The sequence below is a fragment of the Myodes glareolus genome, chromosome 26, assembly GCF_982192425.1.
Source record: "Myodes glareolus chromosome 26, mMyoGla1.1, whole genome shotgun sequence".
Lineage (NCBI taxonomy): Eukaryota > Metazoa > Chordata > Mammalia > Rodentia > Cricetidae > Myodes > Myodes glareolus.
The window spans coordinates 21,618,515-21,643,631 of record NC_142051.1 but is presented as its reverse complement, the minus strand read 5'-3'; the positions used below and the strand labels follow the sequence as shown (position 1 = coordinate 21,643,631).

Genomic DNA, 25,117 nt, shown 5'->3' with positions numbered 1-25,117 from the left:
TAGGCTTCATTGTGACATTTTTATCCATATATGATTAGTCATTTATTCATTGTATCATTTATTTTTGAAACAGACTCACACTGGTGGGCACCTGCTACGTAGTTAGGGTTTACTTTAAACTTCTGATCCTCCTGCCTCTACCTCCCAATCGCTGGGCTTACAAGCATGCCTCACCATGCTGTGTTAGGGATGGAACCCAGAGCTTTTTGCATGCAATATAAGCGTTCTGCTGAATTTCGTTCCCAGTCTATATTTTGTCCTTACTTATCCCTACCCACAGGGAAGTCCTCTTGTCCCCCACTGCACTTTTCTGATCTACTGCTTCCCTCTCCAATTCTCATTGTTGATTTCATGACATATGTTCCAATAATATATTAAATGAAGGTAGACTCCAAGATACATTGTCATCGCACAATGCACTGTAATGACAAGTTAAACCACTCAGAATTCATCTCACAACTCAAACAAGGTATTCCAAATATTGTGCTTTGTAAATCCTTTCCATTGAATCTAACGATTATAGTATGATTTTCTTCTTTCAATAGAAGGGGTGAATTTTTTCAATTATCTGTTCCCCAATTCCCACTCAATGGCTCTTTGGAAATGGTATGTAATGTGTTGACAGATGTTACAGAATGCTTCCAAGTCAAGGGTAGACATTCCATTACACACCTGTGTAGCCACCCACTGACCAATATCAAGAAGTCAATAAATGCTGCCTTCCTGCTGGGTCAACTCTCTCTACCCGGACTCTTTAAATTTCACCTCTAAAATCCAAATATTAAACTTCCTTGGCCTTCTGGGTCATATTTCTGATGGAGAATTTCCAGGAACAGCAAGAGACAAATTCTAAAGCCCATGTACTAGAGGAAGTAGGAATGAGTGTCAGGTTCAAGAGTAACTTCAGGACACCAGTATGGATCGACATGTTAAAACACAAGAAATATAAAACTGTCAGTTAAATCACATGGTGAAAACATCCACAGAAGCCAGGGAACCACAGTGAGCCTTGTATATGAGAATTTTTTAAATCTATGTCAATTTTATGTACTTGTTATATTTAAAAAGTTGGAAAAATTTCAATATCCTTTTCTTCTGTATTTTGGGAATTATGGTTTTCCTCTAATTTGATGTTCTGCTTTTAGGCAGATATTCTTGTAAATCAGTACAACTGAGTGACAACCTTTAAGACACCATTGAGCACTTTAGAAGGTTTTTAATGTAAAAATTTTTTTTATCTAATCTTGAAAATCTGATGTAGTTAGAGATTTAGACCAATTTCTAAAATAACAATATGCCTGTTAATATTTCACCAAGCTATGCTTTGCTTGTTTTATTCTTCATTCGTTAGTTTTCTTTTATGATAATTGCATTATATTATTTTGGTAGGGAAAGGATACATTTGTGCCATGATCCCTCTCATCTAGTGACTATTTTTTTCTAATTAAAACTACAATACTTTTATTGATTTTTATTGAGCTCTCCATTTTTCCTCTGCTCCCCTCCCTGCCTCTCCCCTACAATACTGTTTAACTTTTTCTTCAAAGGTCATTGAAGAAATATTTAAGGTCATGCAGGCCATAGTCCTTTATTATAAAGATCCATCTTTGATACTCAGCCTGAATAGGAACCACAGACAATACGTACAAAGCATGTGTGTTCAAATAAAACTTTACTCTAAAATGTATGTGCCAATCCAGGTTTATCAATGTAAGTTTGTCATTCCTTGGCTGTGCAGGGCCATTAAAGGGATGAAATACATATTTCTATTGTGTTAAGTATGGGATATCAAGGGATTATACATTATAGAACTTAGTATCACCTTAATTATCAGGGTGCCATTTTGAATACATCTAAATTTATTGCAACTTATTTCATTATAAACAACTATGGATTTATCCAAACTCAGTTTTCTAGTTTTCAAAATTAATATGAAAAAAAATGCTTTCTTTGTTATATTCTTTGTCCCTTATTTTCCTTTTATAGAAATGGCATTACATTATTTCAGTAAGAAATTACACATTTCCGCCATGATCCTTCTCATCTAGTGACTTTTTTTTCTAATTAAGACTACAATGCTTTTCTTAAATTGAATTTTATTGAGCGTTACAATGCTTTTTAACAAATGATTCCATAATTTGGAAAGGGAAAGTCCTGCCATGTAAGCAATTATCAAACTCTCCCAGGATATCAAATTCCTCAATCAGGCCCCAGTAACTAGTAATCCAATGAAAGACAATTCTTTCTTTCCCAAAGTCTGGAGAAGCAGTGGGAACTGAGAAGAAGAGTACAGAGTGAAACTCGTCAAAGATTAATTCAGCACTCCTGGCATGAATGCATAACTTTCTCTACTTTTCTCTGGAAAACTCTCCAAAAGTTAGGGAAGGAGAGAGAATATTAAGAATATAAGAGTCACACAGAACTCGACTGTAATCCAACCCTCTACAGCATCTCTGATCTGTCTATAATTGTTGATAATAATAATAAATTAGAAATATATATATATCATTTAACATACAGTAGATGCTCAAAACATTGTAAAATATCATCAGTGTTATATGTTCCAAATTAAAAAGTTTGCAATGTTTCAAACATATCTGTATACTTCACATAAAAAAACGTATTTATTTAGTTACTTTTGCAAGACTTAGAATGTGGATAGTTGATAATGGGTGAATGAATTCAAACACCTATGTCTTCTTTTCCTAAAGTGATATTCTTGATTGTGTTTGGGTTTGGTTCTGAAATAAAGAAAAATCGATTTTCTTTGCTTCTATATTCTGGAGCTTCAACCTCGTCCTAATCTGGACCTTTTCATGCAACACGTCATCATGCTTCTAGAAACTTACACATGTCACCTTGATACCTAGCCACCTCTTCTCCTTCTGTAGAGGGTATGTCCAACATCATCACTGAGACTCCATTTCCCATCTCTCCAGTGCGACAAGTCACCTCAGTCTTTCTTGCCCACCTTCTATTTGTTAGACATTGGTAATATTCTCTTGTTTGATACAGTAGCATTCTACTTCATACTTTGGTAAACAATATTATCTCTGAAACTCTGAAAAGTTCTTTTATCCCATGTTTTCTTGGTCAGAAAAAAAATCCATTCCAAAAGACATGGTTCAAATGTAACTTTTACCATAAACAATAAATTCATTGTTATTAAACAATTTATTAAACATAAATAAATTAACTAATAACCCTTGTCCTAGTACTTTGTTATAGTTTTCTATGAAACAATTACCTTTACATTATTTGCATATTAATAAATGTTGTATAAGTATGTACTTTCATTTGATCTATAATTATATAAACTCAATTATTTAACCACAAAAAACTTATGAGTTAATTTATATCATTATTCTCATTTTAAAGACAGCTAGACTTAAGTATTAATTCATTTGCCAACATCATTTGCTAATAAAGTCTGGATTAGTTTAGAAAGACTATTGCTAGCAGATTTCAGATGCTGGCTGTCTTTGTCTTCCATTCTTACTTTTCACAGCATCTACAGATAATTTTGTATCTGTAGTTGGAGAAAGATCTGATTTGTAAGTGAAGTAAGAAGAAATGCTACTACATATCCCACAGTTTTTATAATAATCTGATGTGGGATCCCCCTCCATATGCTATGAATATGTTTTATTACCATTGATTAATAAAGCATCTGCTTCAGCCTATAGCAGGGCAGAATATGCTAGGTTGAAAGAGAGAGAGAGAATAGGTGGAATCGGGAAGATGCTGAAGGAGAAAGGTACCAGAAAACCTTACCAGTAGGCCACAGCCTTGTGGTGATACGTAGATGAATAGAAATGAGTTAATTGAAGATGTAAAAGGTAGCCAGAAATATGCCTGAGTTATTGGCCAAGCAGTGTATTAACTAATGTAGTTTCTGAGTGATTATTTCTGGTCTGGGAGGCCGGGAAATGAAAACACAGCCTCTGTCTACAAAAATGACCTACCCTTGGCACAAAAACTATCAGGTTCCAATGCTACTGTTATTAAAGTTTTTACAATTCCTGGTCTAATGAACTAACAGGAGTGAAAGAAATTGAAAATGTCCTAGGGAAAACACGATAAAAAAGGGAACAAAATCAGGAATGAGAAAGGGAGAAAACTGTAAAAATGTTACCCTTGAAAAACGGTCAGTATATAGAGAACAAGCCTAGCATATCAGTGGTCCTGGTCAATTTCCACCATCTCATAAATGGGGTAGTTATGGCAACAACACAGGCCTAGAATCCCAGACACTCCACATGTGGCAGTGTGGGGGGAACCATATATTTCTATCAGGAACCATCCTACTTATTTCACTGAAGTTTTTGAAGAGTAAAGACTGAATTACTTACTTTTTTTTTTTTTGGACTGAGCATATAGTTAGTCTATGTTCTAGAGGGCCTAATACAAATTGACTATGGGTAGTTACTTGCTTTGTAACATGCCAACCAATGAAAACTCTGCTCAAAAATCAGTAACACATCTATTGGTGTCATGTTTGTATAAATAATATATTTAGTAGTTTTTCTATAAAAGATAGTTATAATACTGAAAATGTACAACTAACATATTAGCACATTGTCACGAATATACAAAAATGAGTCAAGAAAACAGATCAAGTCTATGGAGAATTCAGTAAGATACATCACCTGTAAGGGTTATGACGTTTTAACATCAGTCTAAATACTGAGATAAAATATTTAATGACTTTGCATAACACAATACAAAAGAGAGACAGCCGTTTCTGATTGCCAACAATTACACAAGGACAATAAATCTATTATAGTGAAAAATTACTCCAGCCAAGAGAAAAAAAGTATGTTGAAAGGTAAGCATCATTTCATTAGTTTTATTCAAGTACTACCACAAAGACAAAAAACAGAAACAAAAAGCAAAAAAACAATTAAAGCATCCCAAACAGCTTAACTGGTGGAATTTATCACTATGAAAAGGAATGAATGATCATGTTTCTTTAAACGTCAATAACAGACTGTACAAGTACAGCAGGGACAGGCAAGCCAGGCCCTCTTACCTAGGGGACTGTGAGCTGACCAGCAGCTGCAGGGCGGGCCAGCTCTAGCAAAGCTGCCCTGTGAATAATCCAACAGGAGCGCTGACAGCCCCTAGCAAGCAGGCAACGTCTCCAACAGCAAACAGATGGAAACCAGAGCCTGACTCTACTCAATTGACATCTGCGGCTCTATTTCTATCTTGGGGCTACTTCTATTCATTTCTGTTTCTCATACAATGCCGTAGAGGCCATGTGTCAGCTAAATTGTCTTCTCCTGATAATTGTACATACCTGAACGTAGCCAATGTCTTACTTACAATTTCTAGAAATGGCGATTTGAAACCTAAAATGTATCTAACTTTCTACGTAGAAATCAAGGCTACCAATAACCTTGTAAGCCCATCTGCTATCGTCCAGAGTCTTCATTTTGGTATTTTTATTTAATTAGTTAAGAAGTAACACTTTTTTTTACAACCACATACTCTTCCTTTGGACTTTTATTCCATCACAATTTAGCATGAAAAAAGTAGTCAGTATTTTTACCTTTCTAAATCTCGGTTTCTTTGTGTGCAAAATTAGAGTAATAATGTATATGTCATCCAGCTAGTGTGAGAACTAAATATTATATCCTAAAAAGCACCTAGTTCAGTACCTAGAATATTACAGTACATAATGTTAATTAGCATCAGATGTTCTCAACCATGACTTATTTAAGTATCACTGTCATGATAATCGTGCCTAATTCTATTTTAAGATCCTATTCCTCAGCCAGACAGTGGTGACACCTTCCTTTAATACCAGTATTTGGGAGGCAGAGACAGAAAGACGTGGGAGTTCGAGGGTAGCCTGGTCTACAAAGTGAGTTCCTGGACAGCTACCGCTACACAGAGGAAGCCTGCCTTGAAAAACAACAACGACAAAAATAAAAGAATAACAACAAAGAAAAACCTTTTCCTTATCTACTTCACTAGCTCAACCTCTGCTGATTCAGTCCTGCTACTTTCCACAAACAATGTCTTTCAATTATAATATTTTACTCACGGGACATTCTGCACAACATTTTCACCAAAACCCACTTTTACCCTCCGTACATGACCGAGTCCCACCTGCCCACTAAACACCAACTGTTTCTTTTCTACATGGCCAATTCATAAAAGACTTCTCATAGCCTTATAAAGCGACAAAACAATTTCCCTCATTAGTAAGACTATTCATACAGTGTATTTGCTTATCTGCCTTGATATTTGGGCTGATTTTGAATACGAGAATAGGGGATGATGGCTCACACATGTAGCTTCAGGACTCAGTACACTGAGGCAAGAGGGTAGCTGAGTAGCTGCCATCCTGGATTACACAGGGGCTTAAGGGTTAGCCTGGGCTATGGGGTGAGGCCTGGCCTCCTAACACACTGAAGTAAATGGAGATAGGGGAATTTCACAGAGAGAGAATGCTCAACATATTATATACATATGTGCACATAGATATATGTAGGTGTGTGAACTAACGTTTAAAATAACTAACTGAAGTGTCTCATCATAAATAATGGTTTTGATTTCTTTCATTTCAAAGTATTAGTCTGAGTTTTTTGTAAACACATGAGAAAGAAATAATTTCTCTTTTGACCATCCTTAGAAAACACTGAGTAAGAGCATCAAACAGTAGATTCCTATTAACATGAGTCAAAGCACTAACCCTCTTAAGAATTACTTTAGGTCTTCTCAGAAGGACACAAGTTCCCTTTATGTTTACTACAATAATATGTGGTATCTTAAGCATTTCTTTGACATTTGGAATGAGCTGTAAGTGGGTGATATTTGCAGAATATAGCAAGCCCAGAAAATATGCAGAAATTATTTTGTAGAGAGAGCAGGACATAAGAGAGAAACAAAGGTTTATTTCTGAAATTTAACTTCAAAAGACTCAAGCAAGGGCTTCAGGGCTGCAGTTACATCAAGCTTCTTGTTTATGGAGGAACCCAGTAAGAGTCAAAAATCAAATGTGCATCAGGAGAGGAGTTCGACAATTCAGATTAAGTAAGACATCAGAAAAGATATAGAAGACAACATGAATGAGCCCTTGGCATCTTCCAACTGCATATGGTACAGAGAAAAAAAAAGTGGTGGTGGGGGGCCAGGTTACAGATAAGGCTGGACTTGAATTTACAGAGATCTGCCTGCCTCTGCCTCCCAAGTGATGGAACTACAAGTTTTCTGGCTGACAGCATCAATTTTAATGTGAAACAAGAACAGAGAATGCTGAACTGAAGTCATTTCTAACATGATCAGAGTCTTTTTTTTCTTTCTCTCAAACCACATTACAAAACTGTTTGGTCCAGTGAGTAGCTACATACTCCACAAAAATGCTTTTTAATGATGGTCATTTATTGTGGTTACTCTCCAGGGTTTGCTTCTCTTAGAAATGGAACCCATAATTTTTGGATGGACACAGAGCTGCTTAGGATTTCTAAGCTGCATTTTCTAGTTTCTCCCACAGCAAGGTAAGGTTGAAGAACTCTAAGTAGGCCAAAAGGATGTCATAAAACCTTAACAAAGTGGGGTATGTCTTTAACCAGAATGGAATTCTATAATCCACTTAAGATGGAAAGTTGGAAACCACTAATGGAGAGTGATAGGCAAAATGGAGAGGACCCCGCTCTCTGACAATGTCCTGACCTTACCATATATCTACAGATTGTATCACCTGACAGAGAAGCAATCTATCCTGTTGTCCAACTAGTGTGATATTGAATATCCTGCTACATTCAACCAAGTCTAACTATGCTTAATATACCTACCTTGATCATTTCTGCTATTTTCCTTAGTTCTTTGATTTAAATTATTGTAAGTATATTTCTTTTTGACACCTAGAAAGATTTTTAAATGTTGCGGAAGCATTCTTTACATTGGTTGAAAATCCAGGTTTAAAAACTGACAAGAGACATGGTGAAATTATTCCTACATATATAATTATTCCCGTGATTTTTTTATACCATGGAATTTAATTGAAATATCAGATGTTTATTTTACATTTGCTGAACAAAGTGATCTACCCAAATTCTATTGAAAATGGTAGTTACTGTAGTAAAGTTGTAAATTATGGCCATTTAGCACAGTAGTATTTTGAGCAAACAAAAAAAGTAACAGTCACATATTCCACAGAGACAACAGCTCTATCTATCCATTTATCTGTCTATTTATGTACCAACTATCTATCTATCTATCTATCTATCTATCTATCTATCTATTATCAATAAACTATCATCTATATTGTTTTTATTTAATTAGACAATCATTGAGTTAACATAAACTTTAACAGAGTTGTGTGGTATTCACTTTTAAATATTTTCATAAAGTTAAAAATTCTCCATTTTACCAATGTCTTATACTTTCCTAATGTTACTCAGAATTTGCACATTGCACTGAGAAGTCTGTGAATAATCAAATAATTATTTAACTGAAATTTTTACTTGAATTATTTCTTGTTACAGCTAGAAAACTTCAAAAAAAAATCTTCTATTTGAAACCTCCTTTTCATATAGAAGAAATGACACCAAGAGATCACTCATCTTTCTGTTTGTTTTGTTTTCTAAGACAGGGTTTCTCTGTGTAGCCCTGGCTATCCTGGAACTCACTCTGGAGATCAGGTTGTTCTAGAACTCAGAGAAATCCACCTATCTCTGCCTCTTGAGTGCTAAGATTAAATGCGTGTACCACCACAACTTGGCAAAATCAATGATTTTAAATGATCTTTCTTGTAATAATAGTCTTATTCATTCACTGACTCATTTACTCTTACATATATTCACCAAATTACTGTTTCAAGTGTTTTATTATATGTGAAACCTGAGGCGGAGTAAGAAGGAGCCTCAGTACAGACTGAATATAATCCCTACTTTCCACATATTTACACCTGTTAGAACAGTAATACTATATACTGTGTGTGTAATTAAACCTGGACTGACAAATATAGACATCGTAGTCATTTCTAAAGACAAAAGAAAATATCACAATAAAGTAAATGAATTAGATGGTACCTGAAGGCTTTGCAAAGAAAGGCACATCTGGGCCATGTTTAAAAACCTGAGTAGGAGAAGACAGATCAACTAGGGATCCTAGAGAAAAGCACTGGCTTTTCTTTGCACTGGCAGAAGGAGTTTGTATATAGCAGGCACCCTCAATTCCTTTTTAGCTTGCAATTGTATATAAGCAAGTAAAGTACCATTATTTTCTGTAAGTCAGAGAGGAGACAGTGACCTTGGAAACCTTTAGAAAGATTGATGTCATGCTTCATGCTACACTACAAGTGATACTTACGAAGGTTTAGACCAGTGGTCCTCAACCTTCCTGATACCAGGACTCTTTAACATAGTTCCTGTTGTTGTGGTGACTGACCTTCTACTGTAACATTGTTTCATTCCTACCTCATAACTGTAATTTTGCTACTGTTGTGAATTGCAATGTAAATATCTATGCTTTCCCATGGTCTTTGGTGACCCCTGTGAAAGGGTCATTTGACCATCCCAAAGGGGTCTCGACGCACAGGTTGAGAACCACTGCTTTAGATGCATCCCCAGTGAAGGATCCCAGCTGTCGGGCTGTGCTAGCACTCTGCCCCTGGAGCAAACACGGAAGAAGGTTCAGCAACTAAGAGCTCACAAAATACAGGACAGTAAGTAGCTGAAAAGGTGATGTCGGTGATACGAAAACCAGGGGTCCAGACACATGTGCAGTAGGAAGGGCAAGGCTTTACTTTCTTCACATTACAATAAATTAAGCACCTAGTGTGCAAACGCTCAGACTGTGCACATGAGCAAAGCAATGGCATCTGCAGGGGACTTTACAAAGTGATCTCCTTTGATAGGTATAGTAGATGAAAGCGGGCCCCTCCCCCTGCCCATTCCTTACATTTGGGACTGGTTGTAGGTCAATGACAGAGCAATATCGAGGAGTAAGTATATTCATAAGTAATCAAGCATGCCACCATTAAGTATACTGGTTATTACCTATGCATATTCAGAATTGTGTTAATGACTTTTGCAGCTATGGCTAACATCCAGTTTTCACGTAAAAGCTCAGTCTCATAATTCTGCACCCTAGTACCCAAAGTTCAGGGCGCACCTGAAGCAAAATTTATCTTTGAGTTCTTTAAGTCTGCAGCGACCTTCAGTGACTCACCTTGCTGTCTTCCCTCTCCTTGGACGCTCTCTGTGGGGCTCTCTTCTCTCCAAGCTCACAGGTTGATTTTAAGGTGTGCTGACAGGAAAACATCGAGCACTCCGGTGTAGCAAATTCCAAAGGTCTCAAAGAACGCTGCTGGGACACACCGATGCCAAGATTCGGTATCGGTAGAGCAGTGTGAACAGGCTTTGTCCCAACAGCTGACTGTCTCGGTTTGGAGGCAACCCCAAGGACAGGCATGGCTTCTATACAAGTATCTTCTTGTTGCCAAAGAAAATGCTCCTAACCTCAGTCTGGTAGACTCCAGTTTTAGTATTTCCAGAAAAAAAAAATACTTTAAACAAAACTAGCAGTCATCTGGATTTAAGAGAGAGAGAGAGAGAGAGAGAGAGAGAGAGGAAACGAAAAACAGATATTAACTTTCAAACTAACTTTCAGTAAGAGACAAATTTTTTCATTATCTGAGTTCAGATTCTCACATTCATAATCTCTCTCTCTCTCTCTCTCTCTCTCTCTCTCTCTCTCCTGTTCAGTAACTACCATCTGCAAAATAAATGCTCCAAAGCCCTTTCTGTAGGATTATAGCGTTTCTAGTTTCTAGCTTTGCTGTCTTCTCACTACATGAGCAGAGTCTGATCTTTTTCAGAGGAGGGGGTGGGGGAGGTGGAGGACGGGACGACAAAGGAAAATCCCTTCGGTCTAGTTTCAGTCTAATTGTCAACAAAGCCAAAGCCAAAAGACCACAATAGCTAGGAGTTCTTCCTGACTTCAGAAATAACCACAAAAAAAAAAAAAAAAAAAAAAAAAAGAGCAGGTCAATGGCCAAAACAAACAGCTGTTGGAAGAACTTTTAGCCCGGAAACAATTTCAGCAATGAAGCTGTTTGTCTAATTTCCAGCTATTTTTCACTCTTGACAGCCAGGAGCCACGGTGTTCATTCTGCTTCACTCCATGAAATCAGGCTAAACTGGAGTAACAGGACAGCCAACCAAGGCAGCTGAAGCCTTCAGCAGACCCTGCCTGCTTAAGTTACAAACACAGGAAGCCAGGCACTGGGTGCACTGTGATTTCTAAATGCGAGGATGATGTTCCCATTCCCAGGACATCCATGCCCCCATGACAGTTACAGGGCTAAGCACATCGGGAATTAGCGGAAGTAACCTCTGGAATCACATGCAATCCACAAATGTATTGTCTGCACTTTGTACAAATGGGGCAGAATAAAGACTAGAAACGCAAAGATCAAGATGAACATTAAAGAAGCCAGTTTGCAGAAAAGTGGATATCCTTTACAACCTGGCAAAAGCAAATCAAAACTAGCAAGGTTGGCATTCTATAAATGTCCTCTAACTGGGTTCCTTCCTCAGCTCACTAGACCACTCTCATCTTAGCATTCTTTCTTAATAAGCCATCATATTTCTCTATCTAATAACATGTCTCTGCTACAGGTCCTTGCCCCAGGACAGAGGAGCCTGAAATCAGGTGCCTTCTGAACCCAGGTCCTCCTCAGTTCCTTAATTTCCAGCATGACCTCCCCCAAACTCTTGGAATTCCTTACTCGATTTCTAACCTGTAACTTAAAAGTCATGACTTTTTCTCTATCTCCTCTCTCTCGCGGCTGTTGGGATTTTCAGCTTGCCTGCCCAACTGATTCACCTTCAGACTCTAATAAGACTGTCTTTAAGCTTCCTCTGACTCTGCTTTTATTGGTTAGACTAAGAATCAACACAAAGCAAAGAAAATCAGCCTACAAACCACAATCCCAGAGAACTTACACAACAGTGAGGACACTAAGAGAGACTTACATAGAGCTAATCTTCATGGGAAGTAGAAAAAGACAAGATCTTCAGAGTAAATTGGGAGCATGGGGACCTTGGGGGAGGGTTAAGAGGGGGGGAAGGGAGAGGCAGGGAGGCGAACAGAGAAAAATGTAGAGCTCAATAAAAGTCAATTAAAAAAAGAGTCAAAAGCAGGAACCCAAATTACACTGATAACAAAAAGGAAATTTTGATTCTCATTTCAGTGATGAAACCGAAGTCAGGAATCAGAAAACAGAGGAGTTTTCACCTTTAAAGTTTAAAAGCTCTCTGAAAAGTCAGTTTGACAACAGCCTTCCAAGCGTTACCCCACTTGAAGTTTTATGCTCCCAAACAGTTTCCAAATCTCTACTCATTGAATAAAACTGATCCAATTTGTAAATTGCTCTATTATAATCATATCAGATTTTCTGTTTGTTAATTGCACACAAGGATTTGTGCTAAGAAAACATGCAATATGCAGGCATCATTGTTTAGAAATACATGTACACACAGAAAACTTCCCACTGGTTAATTAAAAAAAGCTTGTGTGTGTGTGTTTGTGTGTGTGTGTTTGTGTGAAGATAGTGATAAGTCGGTAGTAGTTCCTACCAATAAGACAAACTTTATTTTGTATCTCTCATGTTTCTATTGAAGAATTCCTTTGTGTATCTCTTTTTATGAATTAAATTTGTTGGCAGTTTCATACACGTCTATAATACATTCTGTTTGGTCACGTTCTCCAGTTCCTTTCTCCTCTCACAAACTCACACCCTATCCATTTCCTGACAACTTACCTCAGTCACATTTTTCTGGGTTGTTTGTTTGTTTGGCTGATTTTTTGTTTGTTTGTTTCTACTGAGTTTGATCAAGGCAATTGGTGGTGCTCATTAATTGGTACTGAAGCAATGACTCCCCCTTTCCCAGAATCTACCAGTTGCCGATTGCTGCACAGTGAGAGATATGACATCCTCAGCCTCTTCTCAATCCATATCTAAACTCTGAGGCATCTGTATTGCTCAGACTCAGTATAGGCAACTGCAGTAGCCATGAGTTCAGGATGGCATTGGGTACCCTTCTTTCTCTTATATTCTTTATGCCCTCTTTCCCACAGAGTCCTGTATACAGTGATAACTATGTCTTGCTTAAAGATGAAGTATAACCTGTTTCTTCTTCTTAGTATTTTGGCAGTCATAGGTTTCTGGAGTCACCACTATTTACTGCAAAGAGAGACTTTTTTTTTATTCAGTCAGGGTGTAGCATTTATCTATGGGTATAAACAAACACATTTAGAAGGCAGTTTTATACTATTTCAATTTAGCTGAAAAACACTACAGAGAGTTTACTGTTAGGTCCTGTAATTTCACAGGAGGATGAATCTCCTCCTGTGATTCAGAGAGCAGTTGGTTATCCCCACAACAGCTATACCACTATTGTACAGATAGATATACATTGCCCGAGAAGTTGGCATTGTGTTTGTAGAGTTGACATCTGAGGTCTTTCACCTTTTCTCCCAGGACACTGCACAGTACATTCAGGAAGTAAGAAGGCTATCCAGGATGGAGGACGTTTCCAGCTTAGATTCAGCCTCAGTCTTCTCTATCTCGCAACTTAGATTTGTTACCTCTTATAAGCAATAGGATCTACTTCTGGTAGGCAACCAAGACTAATAGCAAGCACCTATAATATTTTGGAATCTCTGGGGGTCTCTCTAACCAACAGTGTATATGGAAGTGCCCTACAAGCGGCACTTTGGGGATTTTTGTCTTGGGATCAATTGCTTCTAAGAGTAGTGATATCTAGCCATAAGGGCTCGCTCCCTTTAAAGTCTACTTTTTAAATTATACCTTTGATTAGAATTTAAAGTACTATGTTTCCACATGGCTTTTTAATAGCATATGTAATTTGCCTACTCTATTCACAATGCCTAGAAAACGAAATCAGCCTACACATCTGTCACCTGATGGATTGGTAGTGAAACTGGCACACATGCACAATGGAATTGTATTCAGTTGCAAAGGAATGAAATTTGTAGATAAATAACTAGAAGTGGGAAAAGAATAACCATGAGGTAAAACAGGGCCAGGGAGACAAATACAAGTTCTCACTCAGTTGTGGATCCTACCTAGCTACAAGTAATTCATTTTGTGAGTTTTATTTGAAACCTACAGAAACCAGCTACCTGGAAAAAAAAAGTCATTGGTGTATGACTTAGTGGAGAAGGGACAGAAGAATATAGGTAGGTGGTAGGAAAACATAGCAAATATTTGGGTATCAAGGGTTAAGCAGGGTGAGGGAAAGAAAACAGGTGAATGAATGGGTGGAAGAGGACATAATTCTTCAAAAATGTTTAAAGGTAGATTTTATTCCTGCATTTTTACTTATTTAGGAATCTGATATTCAAAACATCAAAAATAAACAAATTGAATTATACAAAGTCTTTAGAAAAATAATACAAATACATGCTTGAGTATTGTCAAGTAATATAATCATGATTATTGCTACAGAAAATATATTGCTCTATAGGAAGCAAATTAATTTTTTTTCAGTTTTTCAAGACACGGTTTCTCTGTAGCTTTGGATCCTGCCCTGGAACTAGCTCTTGTAGACCAGGCTGGACTTGAACTCACAGAAAAAGAAATGATATTCTTAATAGGTGGTTTACTATAGTACATAATCTTGCTATGCAATTAGACAATTCACTGATTTTCCTGAAAATGATATTTTTGCCTGTTTTTTCTATTACCATAAATATTATTTTAAGGAAGAAATAATAAGGTGAAAGAGTCAATAATAGGTAAAGTAAAACATGTATGTTCTTTCTGGTGCAACATTAAAGAAAATTGAGCACAAGCCAGAATTCTTGAAGAATTTTTTTTAAGCAAATGAGTGTGCTTTATAGAATAGGATAATAAAAATGAAGCCATCACAAGCTGTGACTGAGAAGTGAAGTGGTCTCTCTGAGAAAGTACATTACTTTATACTTAAAAAAACATTTAAAACAGTGTAAATTCCAAAAACTATTATGTTACTGAGCTAAAGATTGTTCATGTTAGCACACGGTATTAAAGTGATATAAAAAAGAAATGTACCTTTTACTATCCTCACATTGAAAACAAGATGGTCCAACTATAATAAAGCTTGTGTGAAAAAAAGGATTCTAGGAATATCATGCAAAATATGTGCAATCAAACATTCAGCTCAGTGTAGTATTATTTAAAAATAATTGAGTAGAAAATCTGGCAAAACTTTAAAAAGAAATGGTGGGGGAAATCTAGCGAGAAGGCAGACTTTGAACCAATGAGCTTGCCTTTGAAATACAGAAAGAGACTCTCAAATGTATAAAAGCTGAAAGGATAAAAAAGTATACCTGATGTTGAATGGGACTAAAACACAGGGCTTAGATTTACGGTTCTTATTTCTATTTTTAATATTCTTAAATATAATCCCAAATCCTGTTGAGGACAAATCATTAGAACTTTTATTTTCCCAACTAAGGATTCTTCTGTGATTATTCTGTTTCTCTGAACCCAGAATAAATCATGTGAAAGACAGACGTGGCTTCACATGGCTCCACAGAGCTCTGCAATGTGGACATTAAGCCAGAATAATTAACACCTTTGTCAATAAACAATTAAGTGACATTTGAGAAAATATTTTGAAGTACAACACACTGGCACTCTGGGAATGATCAAAATGGAAAATAAGGGTTTACGTTTTTTTAAAGAAGTATCTATTTACTTTTCATTTCAAAAGGTCTTTGATATACTATGCAATCACATGATATTGAGATTAAAATATGGAGTAGAAAAGTATAGTCACTGTCAACCAACTCTATCTAACAAGATCTACTAGCAAGAACCAAAACCAGATCTATCCAAAAATGCTTACCACCATGAACCATAACCAACTCTATCCAACACTATCTACCACCAAGAACTATAACCAACTCTATCCAACAAGGTCCACCAAAAAGAACCATAGCCAACACTATCAAACAATGTCTACCTCCAAGAACCAATCAAGAAAAAAAAAATCAACTTTTAGAAAATCTCGCATGTGCCTGTCTGTACCAATCCCGTTATTTCATTCTAATGAATATCATTGTTTGAGAAGTAAGAAAAAAGTCAATCAGATTCAGTTGTGTTGGTACATGCATGTAAGCTCAGCCCTTTAGAGGTGGAAACAGAAGGATTATTTTAATGTCAGTCTCAGCTAAACACAAATGAACCTTGTCTTCAAATATTCCAAATGAAAAGCATTCTCAAGGAGTTAGTAAACTAAGGTCACAGTTACTCAGATGACACACTGTAAATTCAAAAATGAGGTTTCTCCTGCTCAGTTCAGCAACCCACCACCGAGATGGAATGCTTGCTAATATCTATCTCACTTAACCCAAACCTACACAGCAAGAATCATAATGATGGCACAAGTCTAAAAATCATATTAAATATATTGATTTTCTTTATACATTAGAATTTAAGAACTATAATTTATAGTACTTATCACTTGATAGCTGAAGAATTATGTTCTTAAATTGATCCTTCTGTGATCAGATACCAACTTAGTTACTTAGCGGCTACAAGAATAAGAAATAGGTAGGTCTTCATTTTATGAAATCCTAAAAATTGCAGACATAATAAGAATTAGAGAGAATACATACACACACATATATAGATAATATATATATTATATAAATATATATGTTTATAAATATATATGTATATATATATATATTAAGAAGACTACATTAAGTAAGTGTTCTCTGGATGTCAGTATTATATCACAAGAAGAATTAAAATCTTGTGGAATAGAGAATTGAGGACAAGGAGCATAATATAGCCAAGGACATTTCTCTAAAAAAGCCTGAACACAAAGGTAGGGGTATGAAAAGTGCCCCTCCTTACTTCACCTCATCTTCTCTCTCCAATTTCTTTTTTCTTGTGCTGTTTAAGAAGCTAACATCCCTAGACTTTTTGAGGCCTAATAACTTTTTACACTGCAAAATTAACAAAATGTCTCAACTCTGTTTGAGATGTCTGTCCCACAGATATATAGATATTGCCTTCACAAGCGAGAGGGCATACTTCTTTCAGGGACCCTAGGCCTTTGACAATTGTTTAATGGGTGACTAATGTTTTATAACCTGCACACATATTCAAGTTAAGAGGGAGGTTTCAGTATAACCCTAAATATCTATAATAGTTTCAATTTCAAGAATTAGGACTTGTATTCTTTCCTGCCATTAAAACAAGAAAAAATGGTGAATGTTGTTAGTTTATCACTAATTCTCAAGAAATTTTTATTCCAGATTATTCTTAATTCAGTTATCCTCCATAAACTTTAGAGAAGAAATTATTCCTGTGGGTTGCAAATTGTTTGGCTAAGATGGCAGGCATATCTTTAGAGCTACTGAGGACCTTAAGTTAGAAAAAAATAAAGTAGATGCAGAGTTGAGAAGAGTCTCTACACCTGATTTTCAAAACATAAAATCCTACGGTCTATCTTGTAATATCTTCAGCCAGATTACCTACTAGTGCCATTGTTGTTCAGAAACATCTGAGGGGAAATGGAACACAGACAAGTATTGTGTTCATGATGGACTTGAAGAGAAAGTCATCCAAGATGTGCCTACACTGTAGTTTAGGAAAAGAAGAGTTTACTGACTGGCTAAAACATTGGGATGATCAACAGGGACAAAAGACACAATAATAGTTAACTGATCTTTTTAAGTGAAGAAAACGCCTGGGAGAACTGGAAATGGCCTACACATTCTCTATGGCACACATGTACTAAGCTACTGAAGTCATCAATTGACCAAGTAAAATTCAGAAGGCCTTGTAGCTATCAAAAAGAAATGAAAAGCAAATGCATTAAGGTTTGGGATCATATTGCATATGGACACAGAGAGATGTGCCTCCCTCCTGCCAAGTCTAAAACATACCCATATGGAGCTGGGTTGACTATTTCATTAAAACAAAATCACTTGGATAATTTGACGGATAAGTTCCAGTACTACAAAACTATAACACAGAAGACATAGATATGAAATATATTAATAAAGAAAATTAGTATCTGTGCAGAAATATTAAATGAAGCACTTCTGTTGATATATATATAATATATGTGTGTATATATACACATACACTAACACATGGTTATGAGATTGAGAAAAATACTTTGAATAGAACAGTTTGGGCTTGAGAAATGAGTTCAAATATCTTTGGATATAAAATAAATCCTGACTGCTTATGAAGGAATCCATTTTGCAACTGTCCCCTTGACAATGTGGTTATTTTTAGTTATTATACTCATCAAAATATATTAAGATAAAACAGGCAACTTACTAATGCATAAAACTTAAAATATATCAATAAAATGTCATTTTGAGTGGAAGTAATTGTGATATAATTGAAGAACAAAACAGATTTCTCATCTATCAGATTTAAAAATTTATAGGAAAACTACCACAAAAAAAGTTTGCACAGGATAAGATTCGGTATTTTGATATTGTAATAAATTGAAAAATCTTTCTAATGCCCTTTCTTTAATGATGATATGAAGAAAAGTCGCTTCATGAACCTACAGATCCAGAACAGGGTCTCCAAGACAGAGGACAACACCAGAATAACCAAGAGCAACCCTGCTGAGGTTCCTTATCAGGAGCCTCCAGCCAGACAATGACGCCAATGACTCCTGGGATTGAACACTTGCAAGTAAAGATGAAGGGATTAAAGCGTGACTCAACAGCCACACTAAAGCTTCCTGGGATTCTTCTCCTTTTTTTTTGTATTTGTTTTTGTTTTCTCTTTGTTTTGTTTGTTTGCTGGTTATGTTTGGTCTTTGGTTTCTCTTTTAAAATTTTTTTGAGGCGGGTTGTTGAGATGGCAGAGGGAGAATGCAAGGAAAAAGGAAGATAAGTGGGATTGGGAAAACATGATGTGAAATCTACAAAGAATCAATAAAAGTTAAAGAGATATAAAAAGAGCAGCAAAACGAAGGAAAAGGTAACATGGTATTCAAGCAATGACCTACAGAAACCCACTCACATCCAGAATATGTGTAGCCTACTTTGAACATTGCCATCACTATGTGTGGATTTTGTGGTGACTGAGTAAATAAATTAAAGATATATTTTATCTGGAGGCTTTGCATTATACTTTGACGGTAAACTAAAAGAAAAACAGTGGTTTAGGCACAGCCCTTTGAGTTAGATTTCCTGGGCCCACAGGACAGGTGGAAAGAACTAACTCCATCTAGGTATCCTCTGACCTGAGAATACACTGTCACGTGTATGTGTGTGTGTGTGTGTGTGCGCGCGTGCACATGTGTACATGTGTATGGGTGGGTGCACACTTGCATACAGCAAATAGATAAAGTTTAACAAACATTGAAAAATAAGATTAATATTTCAAAACATGCAAGCTCCAAATATATATGCAAATACATTTACATATGTACACATAAGTAAGTCTAAGTGGATACTTCCGTTTTCCTTTCCTTTTGTGTTTCTCTTTGTAATATTGGTGTGTGTGTGTGTGTGTGTGTGTGTGTCCTCTCTTCTGGGTGCTGCAGAACCCAATCCAGGGCATGGAGGAAGACACAAAAGTTTCCTACCATTTACCCCAGTCGCCAGCTTATCAATATTTTACTTGTGTACTGACTTTGCTATCCATGTTTCTTGGTCAACTTGCTTTCTTACTGGAGGTGTGATTCTATCATGCCTTCTCTGCTTCTATGCGATCCATAGACTTTCTTCTCGAAATTTCACAATGAAGAATGACTTGACCCCAACCTCAACCATTGCCCAATTGTTTTTGATGATTCCTTTGCTTATAAGTTTCATGAACCCACATATTTGTTATCCTAAAACATCTTTTTCTTGTCTTAAATACTTATGTAATGATAAATATGATCATAAATTAAAAGCACAATAAGTTTTCTCTCCTTCTGTAGCTATGATGCTGTATCCAGGAAACGATAAATATTGATGATATAAAGTTATAATTTTTAGCAATGTTGAGCTTAGGGTAAATGTTCTGTTTCTTATTCTTTCCACATGTTTCCACCAAATTATTAAAAAAATTTAGAGGACGGACACATATAAGTAGAGTACTTGCAACTGTAGATTGTAAACTTTAGAAGCTGAGATCTCATTTTATTTTCCTTATACATTAATCATATTTTTAATGAACTGAGGAAATTTCACAAAATTTAAAAGAAACAAGAAATTAAACAGAAGAAGATAATATTCTATTAAGTGGAAAACCTCAAGCAAAAGATAAACCTTTCTCTCTTGTGGCTATCAGCTTAAATTTTAAGGAATACTTGCCATTTTCAGTTTAACTAATATATTTATATTTACTTTAATGATAATTTCAGATATAAACAAAAATGTTTATGATTAAAATAAATGTCAAAAATCTTATGTACGTCCTAGTAGTAATTACAACAATTCCCAGAAATGTCTATTCCAGTCATGAGTTTGCACTGCCAGCTTTTTCAACAGCAGACAGAATCTTGAAATCAATCAATTCAAATCTCACTGACACTTGCCTGAGACTCTAGAAATATCATTGATTTATTTTAGGAAAGTGGATAACAAGTTCACATCCCCCCAAAAAGGTGGGATCAAGGGCATTCGATTCGCTGAGATGGACTCAGCTCAAAACTGAACAAAGTTTAGGACAAACACCACTTCTGAAACTCTAACAAATTATATGTAATCAAAAATTGCATAACAAAGTGATTGGGCAATTCTTTAACATCCTTAATTTTTCATGAATTAAGCTTGGTTTAACGTAAACACATATTTCCTTTATCCAAAGCAAAATGAACACTGAAGCAGTTTCTGAACTTGACTGCGTAAGTTTCTTCTCTTAAATAAACAGGATGGAGTGTGAAGTTGTTGTCTCGTTCCCTCTTCATATTTTGCTGATAGAGACAAGCAGATCCTCCCCTGGATTCATGTCCTGATTTGCCCAATGCTCTGAGAAGTGGGGACAACTTGAACATGAGGACACTCAAAGTAAAGGACGGGAAGACACTGCCAACTTTCCACACTTTGTGACACTAAACAAACACAGCAACAAAAAGCAAAACAACAACAAAATCTTTGAACAAACACAAATGGAAAATTTCGCAATGCTAATGGGATGGGAAGGTCTCTTCTCTCATAAAGCCAGTTTCCCTGTTTTCTATTACATATTAAAACTGCTCGTTAGAGAATATATTATTTTCCACAAGACAGTCAAAGAGGCTTGAAGTCACTCACACTGTTGAAGTTTGTTTCCACAGTTCTTTCTAGAACAAATCTATTTCTAATGTACATATCCTGGATTTCCATGAAAGGAGGTAGTAGATATTTTTATTACAATAGCAGTGGGGAAGTTTAATATGTGATTTAAACTGTAGCAATGTTTCTTTTATGAACGGGGGTTAAAGGTCAAGTATAAACGTTTTCTGGCCAGGCAGTAATTTATTTTAAGACACTTGGACAAAATTCAACAATCTACAAGGTTTCATGGGATAATTTACACAGGTAAGAAACAAATACTATGATTCATTTTAATGTAGAAAGAACTATGTGTATAATTTAAATATAAATGTAAACCTTTTATGTAATATGTCTACTACTAAAATGCCCAAATATCAAATATTTTAACTTTACTGAGAGCTTTTATTTATTGACATCTGAAATGTGCAATGAATAAATATCATATAAGATAACAAACAGACGAACAAAAAACTCAGCTAGACGTAGTGGGGCACACCTTTTATCCCAGCACTCTGTAAGCAGAGACAGGCAAATCTCTGCCCTTGAGGTCAACCTGGTCTACAAAGCACGTTCCAGGACAGCATGGCTACACAGAGAAACCCTGTCTTGAAAACAAACAAACAAAAAAAAAAAAAAAAGGAAAAGGAAAACCAATAAACTAGGGGGAATATGTTTAATCTGACAGTTTATTCACACTATTTTGTTTATGCTATAAAACTTTCATTTCTTTTAAATAGTTACTATTTACATACATCAAGAAGAAATCTTTGCTGCCATTTGTTGTTTGGGTGTGGTATTTGGGATTATAAAGCAGGGAGATAAATAGAAATCCAAGGCTAACCTGGGCTATAAGGTAAGACTTGCCCCACCCCACCCCCCAAAATAAACCACAACAGCAAACAAATGTCAAATCTTTGTCATCTTTCCTTTGTTTATCTGCTCACAAATGAGTTTCTAATTCCTTGGATTTTGGCTAATCTCAAGAACCTTATCTCAGTCTTGCAAGGTAACATCAAATCCTATAGTTACCAGCATCTCCCTTCCTGACGTTGAGAAACTACACATATATACTCCTGGACTTAGAAATACATTCAGCTAGGTGAACTCACTTCATACTAAAACGAGATAAATGTAGACGAGCATTGCTTTTTTTTTTCTTTCTTTAACAGCTTACATCTATCAATTGCTTTAAGAGTTATTGTAGCCAATGTGGCAAATGTATACACACAGAAGAAAATATTAAGAATAACATGTCATGAAAACAATCATTGAGGTGCAGGGTTAACTTCATTGCATATCTGGCTTTTGCAAAGAACAGGACTATGGGAGAGATACTTCCCTGAAAAAAAAAAGTAGAACATGGTCCTGACAGAATTGCTAGAAAAGCTCTGCCAAGCATCGCAATTTGTGAGAAGAGATCCCAAGGATATTTAATGAATAAAAAAGGAAGCTTTAGACTAATAAACTCAGCAGTTTGTCCTCTTGGATTTTACTCCCAAGCAGTTGATGTAAACAAAGCATCTCCGGCAGAGAACAGGGCTTCCTACTGTGTCATGGAATATTCCAGGAACTTATAAAATTACTAGTGGCTCTTAAGGAGGATGTGGAAGTTACAGGCAAACTTAGAACGAGCTGTTTCATATAGGCAAGGTTTAAGTGGATTTGCTCTCCCATCCAAATTATACTGCTATGCTTTCTCCCTCAGCCTCTTAGCTCCTAGAAGTCTTTCATGAGTGAATCATTAAGGCATACACAGGAAATTGGGATTAAGGGCTTCTAAGAATTCACCTTGAATATGGGACTATAATATAAACTTGCTAACAGGATTGAAATAAAATGAAATAGAAAAACCATCTCTGCACACAGTTCAGTTGGTCAGTAAGCAACTCTTCTACCAGTTACCACATAGAAAGCAGCTAACTGTCTCTAAATGGTGCCCCATAAATTTATCTCTATTGTTTCAAGATTTGAACATGGACAGAGCTCGGCTGAAAAAAACCTTTCTTAAATCTACGTGACAGGCTGGCTGCAGATAAACTAGGCATCCTGTTTCCTATGATACACAACTCATGTTCTTTTCCTTTTCTGGCTAGGGAAGGAAAGGAAGAAGGGTGTAAGTGTGCGGCTAAACAGAAAAAAAAACAATGTATTCACAAGTAGTGCTCTATCCTACCAGGTATGGAGAGATATATAGAGCTGACTAGAGTGTATGGGATTCACTAACAGACACTGAGCAAGAATGATGTCAATCGCAATGCATCAATAGGCTCCATTGTGACTTTATTTCTCACTTGTGCTTTCATGGGATTCAGAATTTCGGGATGAAAGCTATACAAATAACTCAACAGAGAGGGGAGGAGAGAGACAGAGAGACACAGACACACACACACACACACACACACACAGAGAGAGAGAGAGACAGAGAGACAGAGAGACAGAGAGACAGAGAGACAGAGAGAGACAGACAGAGAGTATGTGCCAAATAGCACCATTAAAGAGGCTACCATAAGCAGTGGCTCAGTAATCAATCATAAAATATAAGTGAAAACAAAGACACTGCAGTGCATCTACATCGAATCATTTTGACAAGCCTTTAATTCCCTAAAAGTGGACCCTCTTCTCTCACTACACTGTGCTGAAAGCTTACATTTGGATCATGGACACAGGGGCAACCAGTTCTGAGAATGTAGAATATAGGAGAAAACATGTCACGAGTACAATATATAAATAATATTACAATCTAGATTTCCACATTCTGCTTGTAGCAATTTAAAATCTACACTCTTCATCTCAATAAATGCTAACTTCATCTCCCCAGCACCGTGTTTGGGATTACCTTGAATTTCCATTAATTTATTCATAATTATTCTTATTAGACCTTTGCTGAACTTTGAAATTCCAGCTCATATTTCCGAGTGCTCTGTTCTTAACCCCATGTCTTTAAAAAATCATTTGATATATGACACCAATTTTACATAAAACATATTGTGTTTCAGTGTCTCATCCTGTTGTAATTTGTATGAAGCGTCTCAACACTATAAAATATTGGTAGACATTCACCCTGTTTTATTTAGCCATTAGGTTATTATTTCACTGAACTCTGTAGAAGTTGCTGAGGACTACAACCAAGGCCTCATTTTGATAGATCATACTTGGCAAACTTAAAAATTACACTGTAATTTTTTAGAAATGCTGGGGAGATGAGTTGTAAGGGTAAAAAGATGTGATGAATTATGACATCTCTGTAAGCCATGACCGCACTTTAAATTAGAACTAAGATATTTTAATATAAAGTGATAATTACATGGGACTATGATATAATTTTGAAAAGTTGCAACTTACTGGAGACCATATTTTGGAGAGCCACTCATTAGCTGAAGCAGGAATTTCAATGCATTATATTCAAAATATTTAACCATTGTAAAGACCTTGGACTTCCCAAAAGATTAAAAAATATTCAGTATTTAAATATATTCCTGAAAATACATGTGCTGTTATTCTGGTTAAGAAAAATAATCGCATAATAACATAGCAGTGCCTTCACAGGACACCTCTTACGACTTTAATGAAATCACATCTTGATCCATTTACGTATTTTCCTGACCCAGGGAAGTGCTCTTTTGCTTTGATATAAACAATGTTACTTTAATCTCATCAGTAAAAGACCATGCAGAGCTAAATAGCAGTTATGACTAAAACACATTATTTGCCTTTCCCCCTTTTTATTCAGCCTAAAATTTTGACTTGGAAATATAACCAGCCCTGGAACATGGATCCCTTATAGCTTCAGGGCCAACACCCACTGCAGTACAGTGCCATGCGTGCAGGGCCAAGCTTATTTCCCTCTGACAGAACT

General features: G+C 36.2%; 1 protein-coding gene across 6 annotated transcripts in view; it reads right to left on the bottom strand.

Moving 5' to 3' along the window:
* The window catches only part of Nav3 (neuron navigator 3), a 740,499-nt gene that overhangs the window by 317,487 nt on the left and 397,895 nt on the right, over positions 1-25,117 (bottom strand). For 3 of the 6 annotated variants that reach the window (XM_048418403.3, XM_085683470.2, XM_085683468.2), the window contains exon 1: positions 10,186-10,574. The exons of 1 other annotated variant lie outside the window; for it this stretch is intronic. In XM_048418403.3, the coding sequence (XP_048274360.3) occupies positions 10,186-10,428 (243 nt within the window). In that variant the 5' untranslated portion in view covers positions 10,429-10,574. Of the gene's footprint in view, positions 1-10,185; positions 10,576-25,117 lie in introns of those variants that run through there. 2 more of the 6 variants (XM_085683465.2, XM_085683467.2) reach the window with 1 other exon arrangement.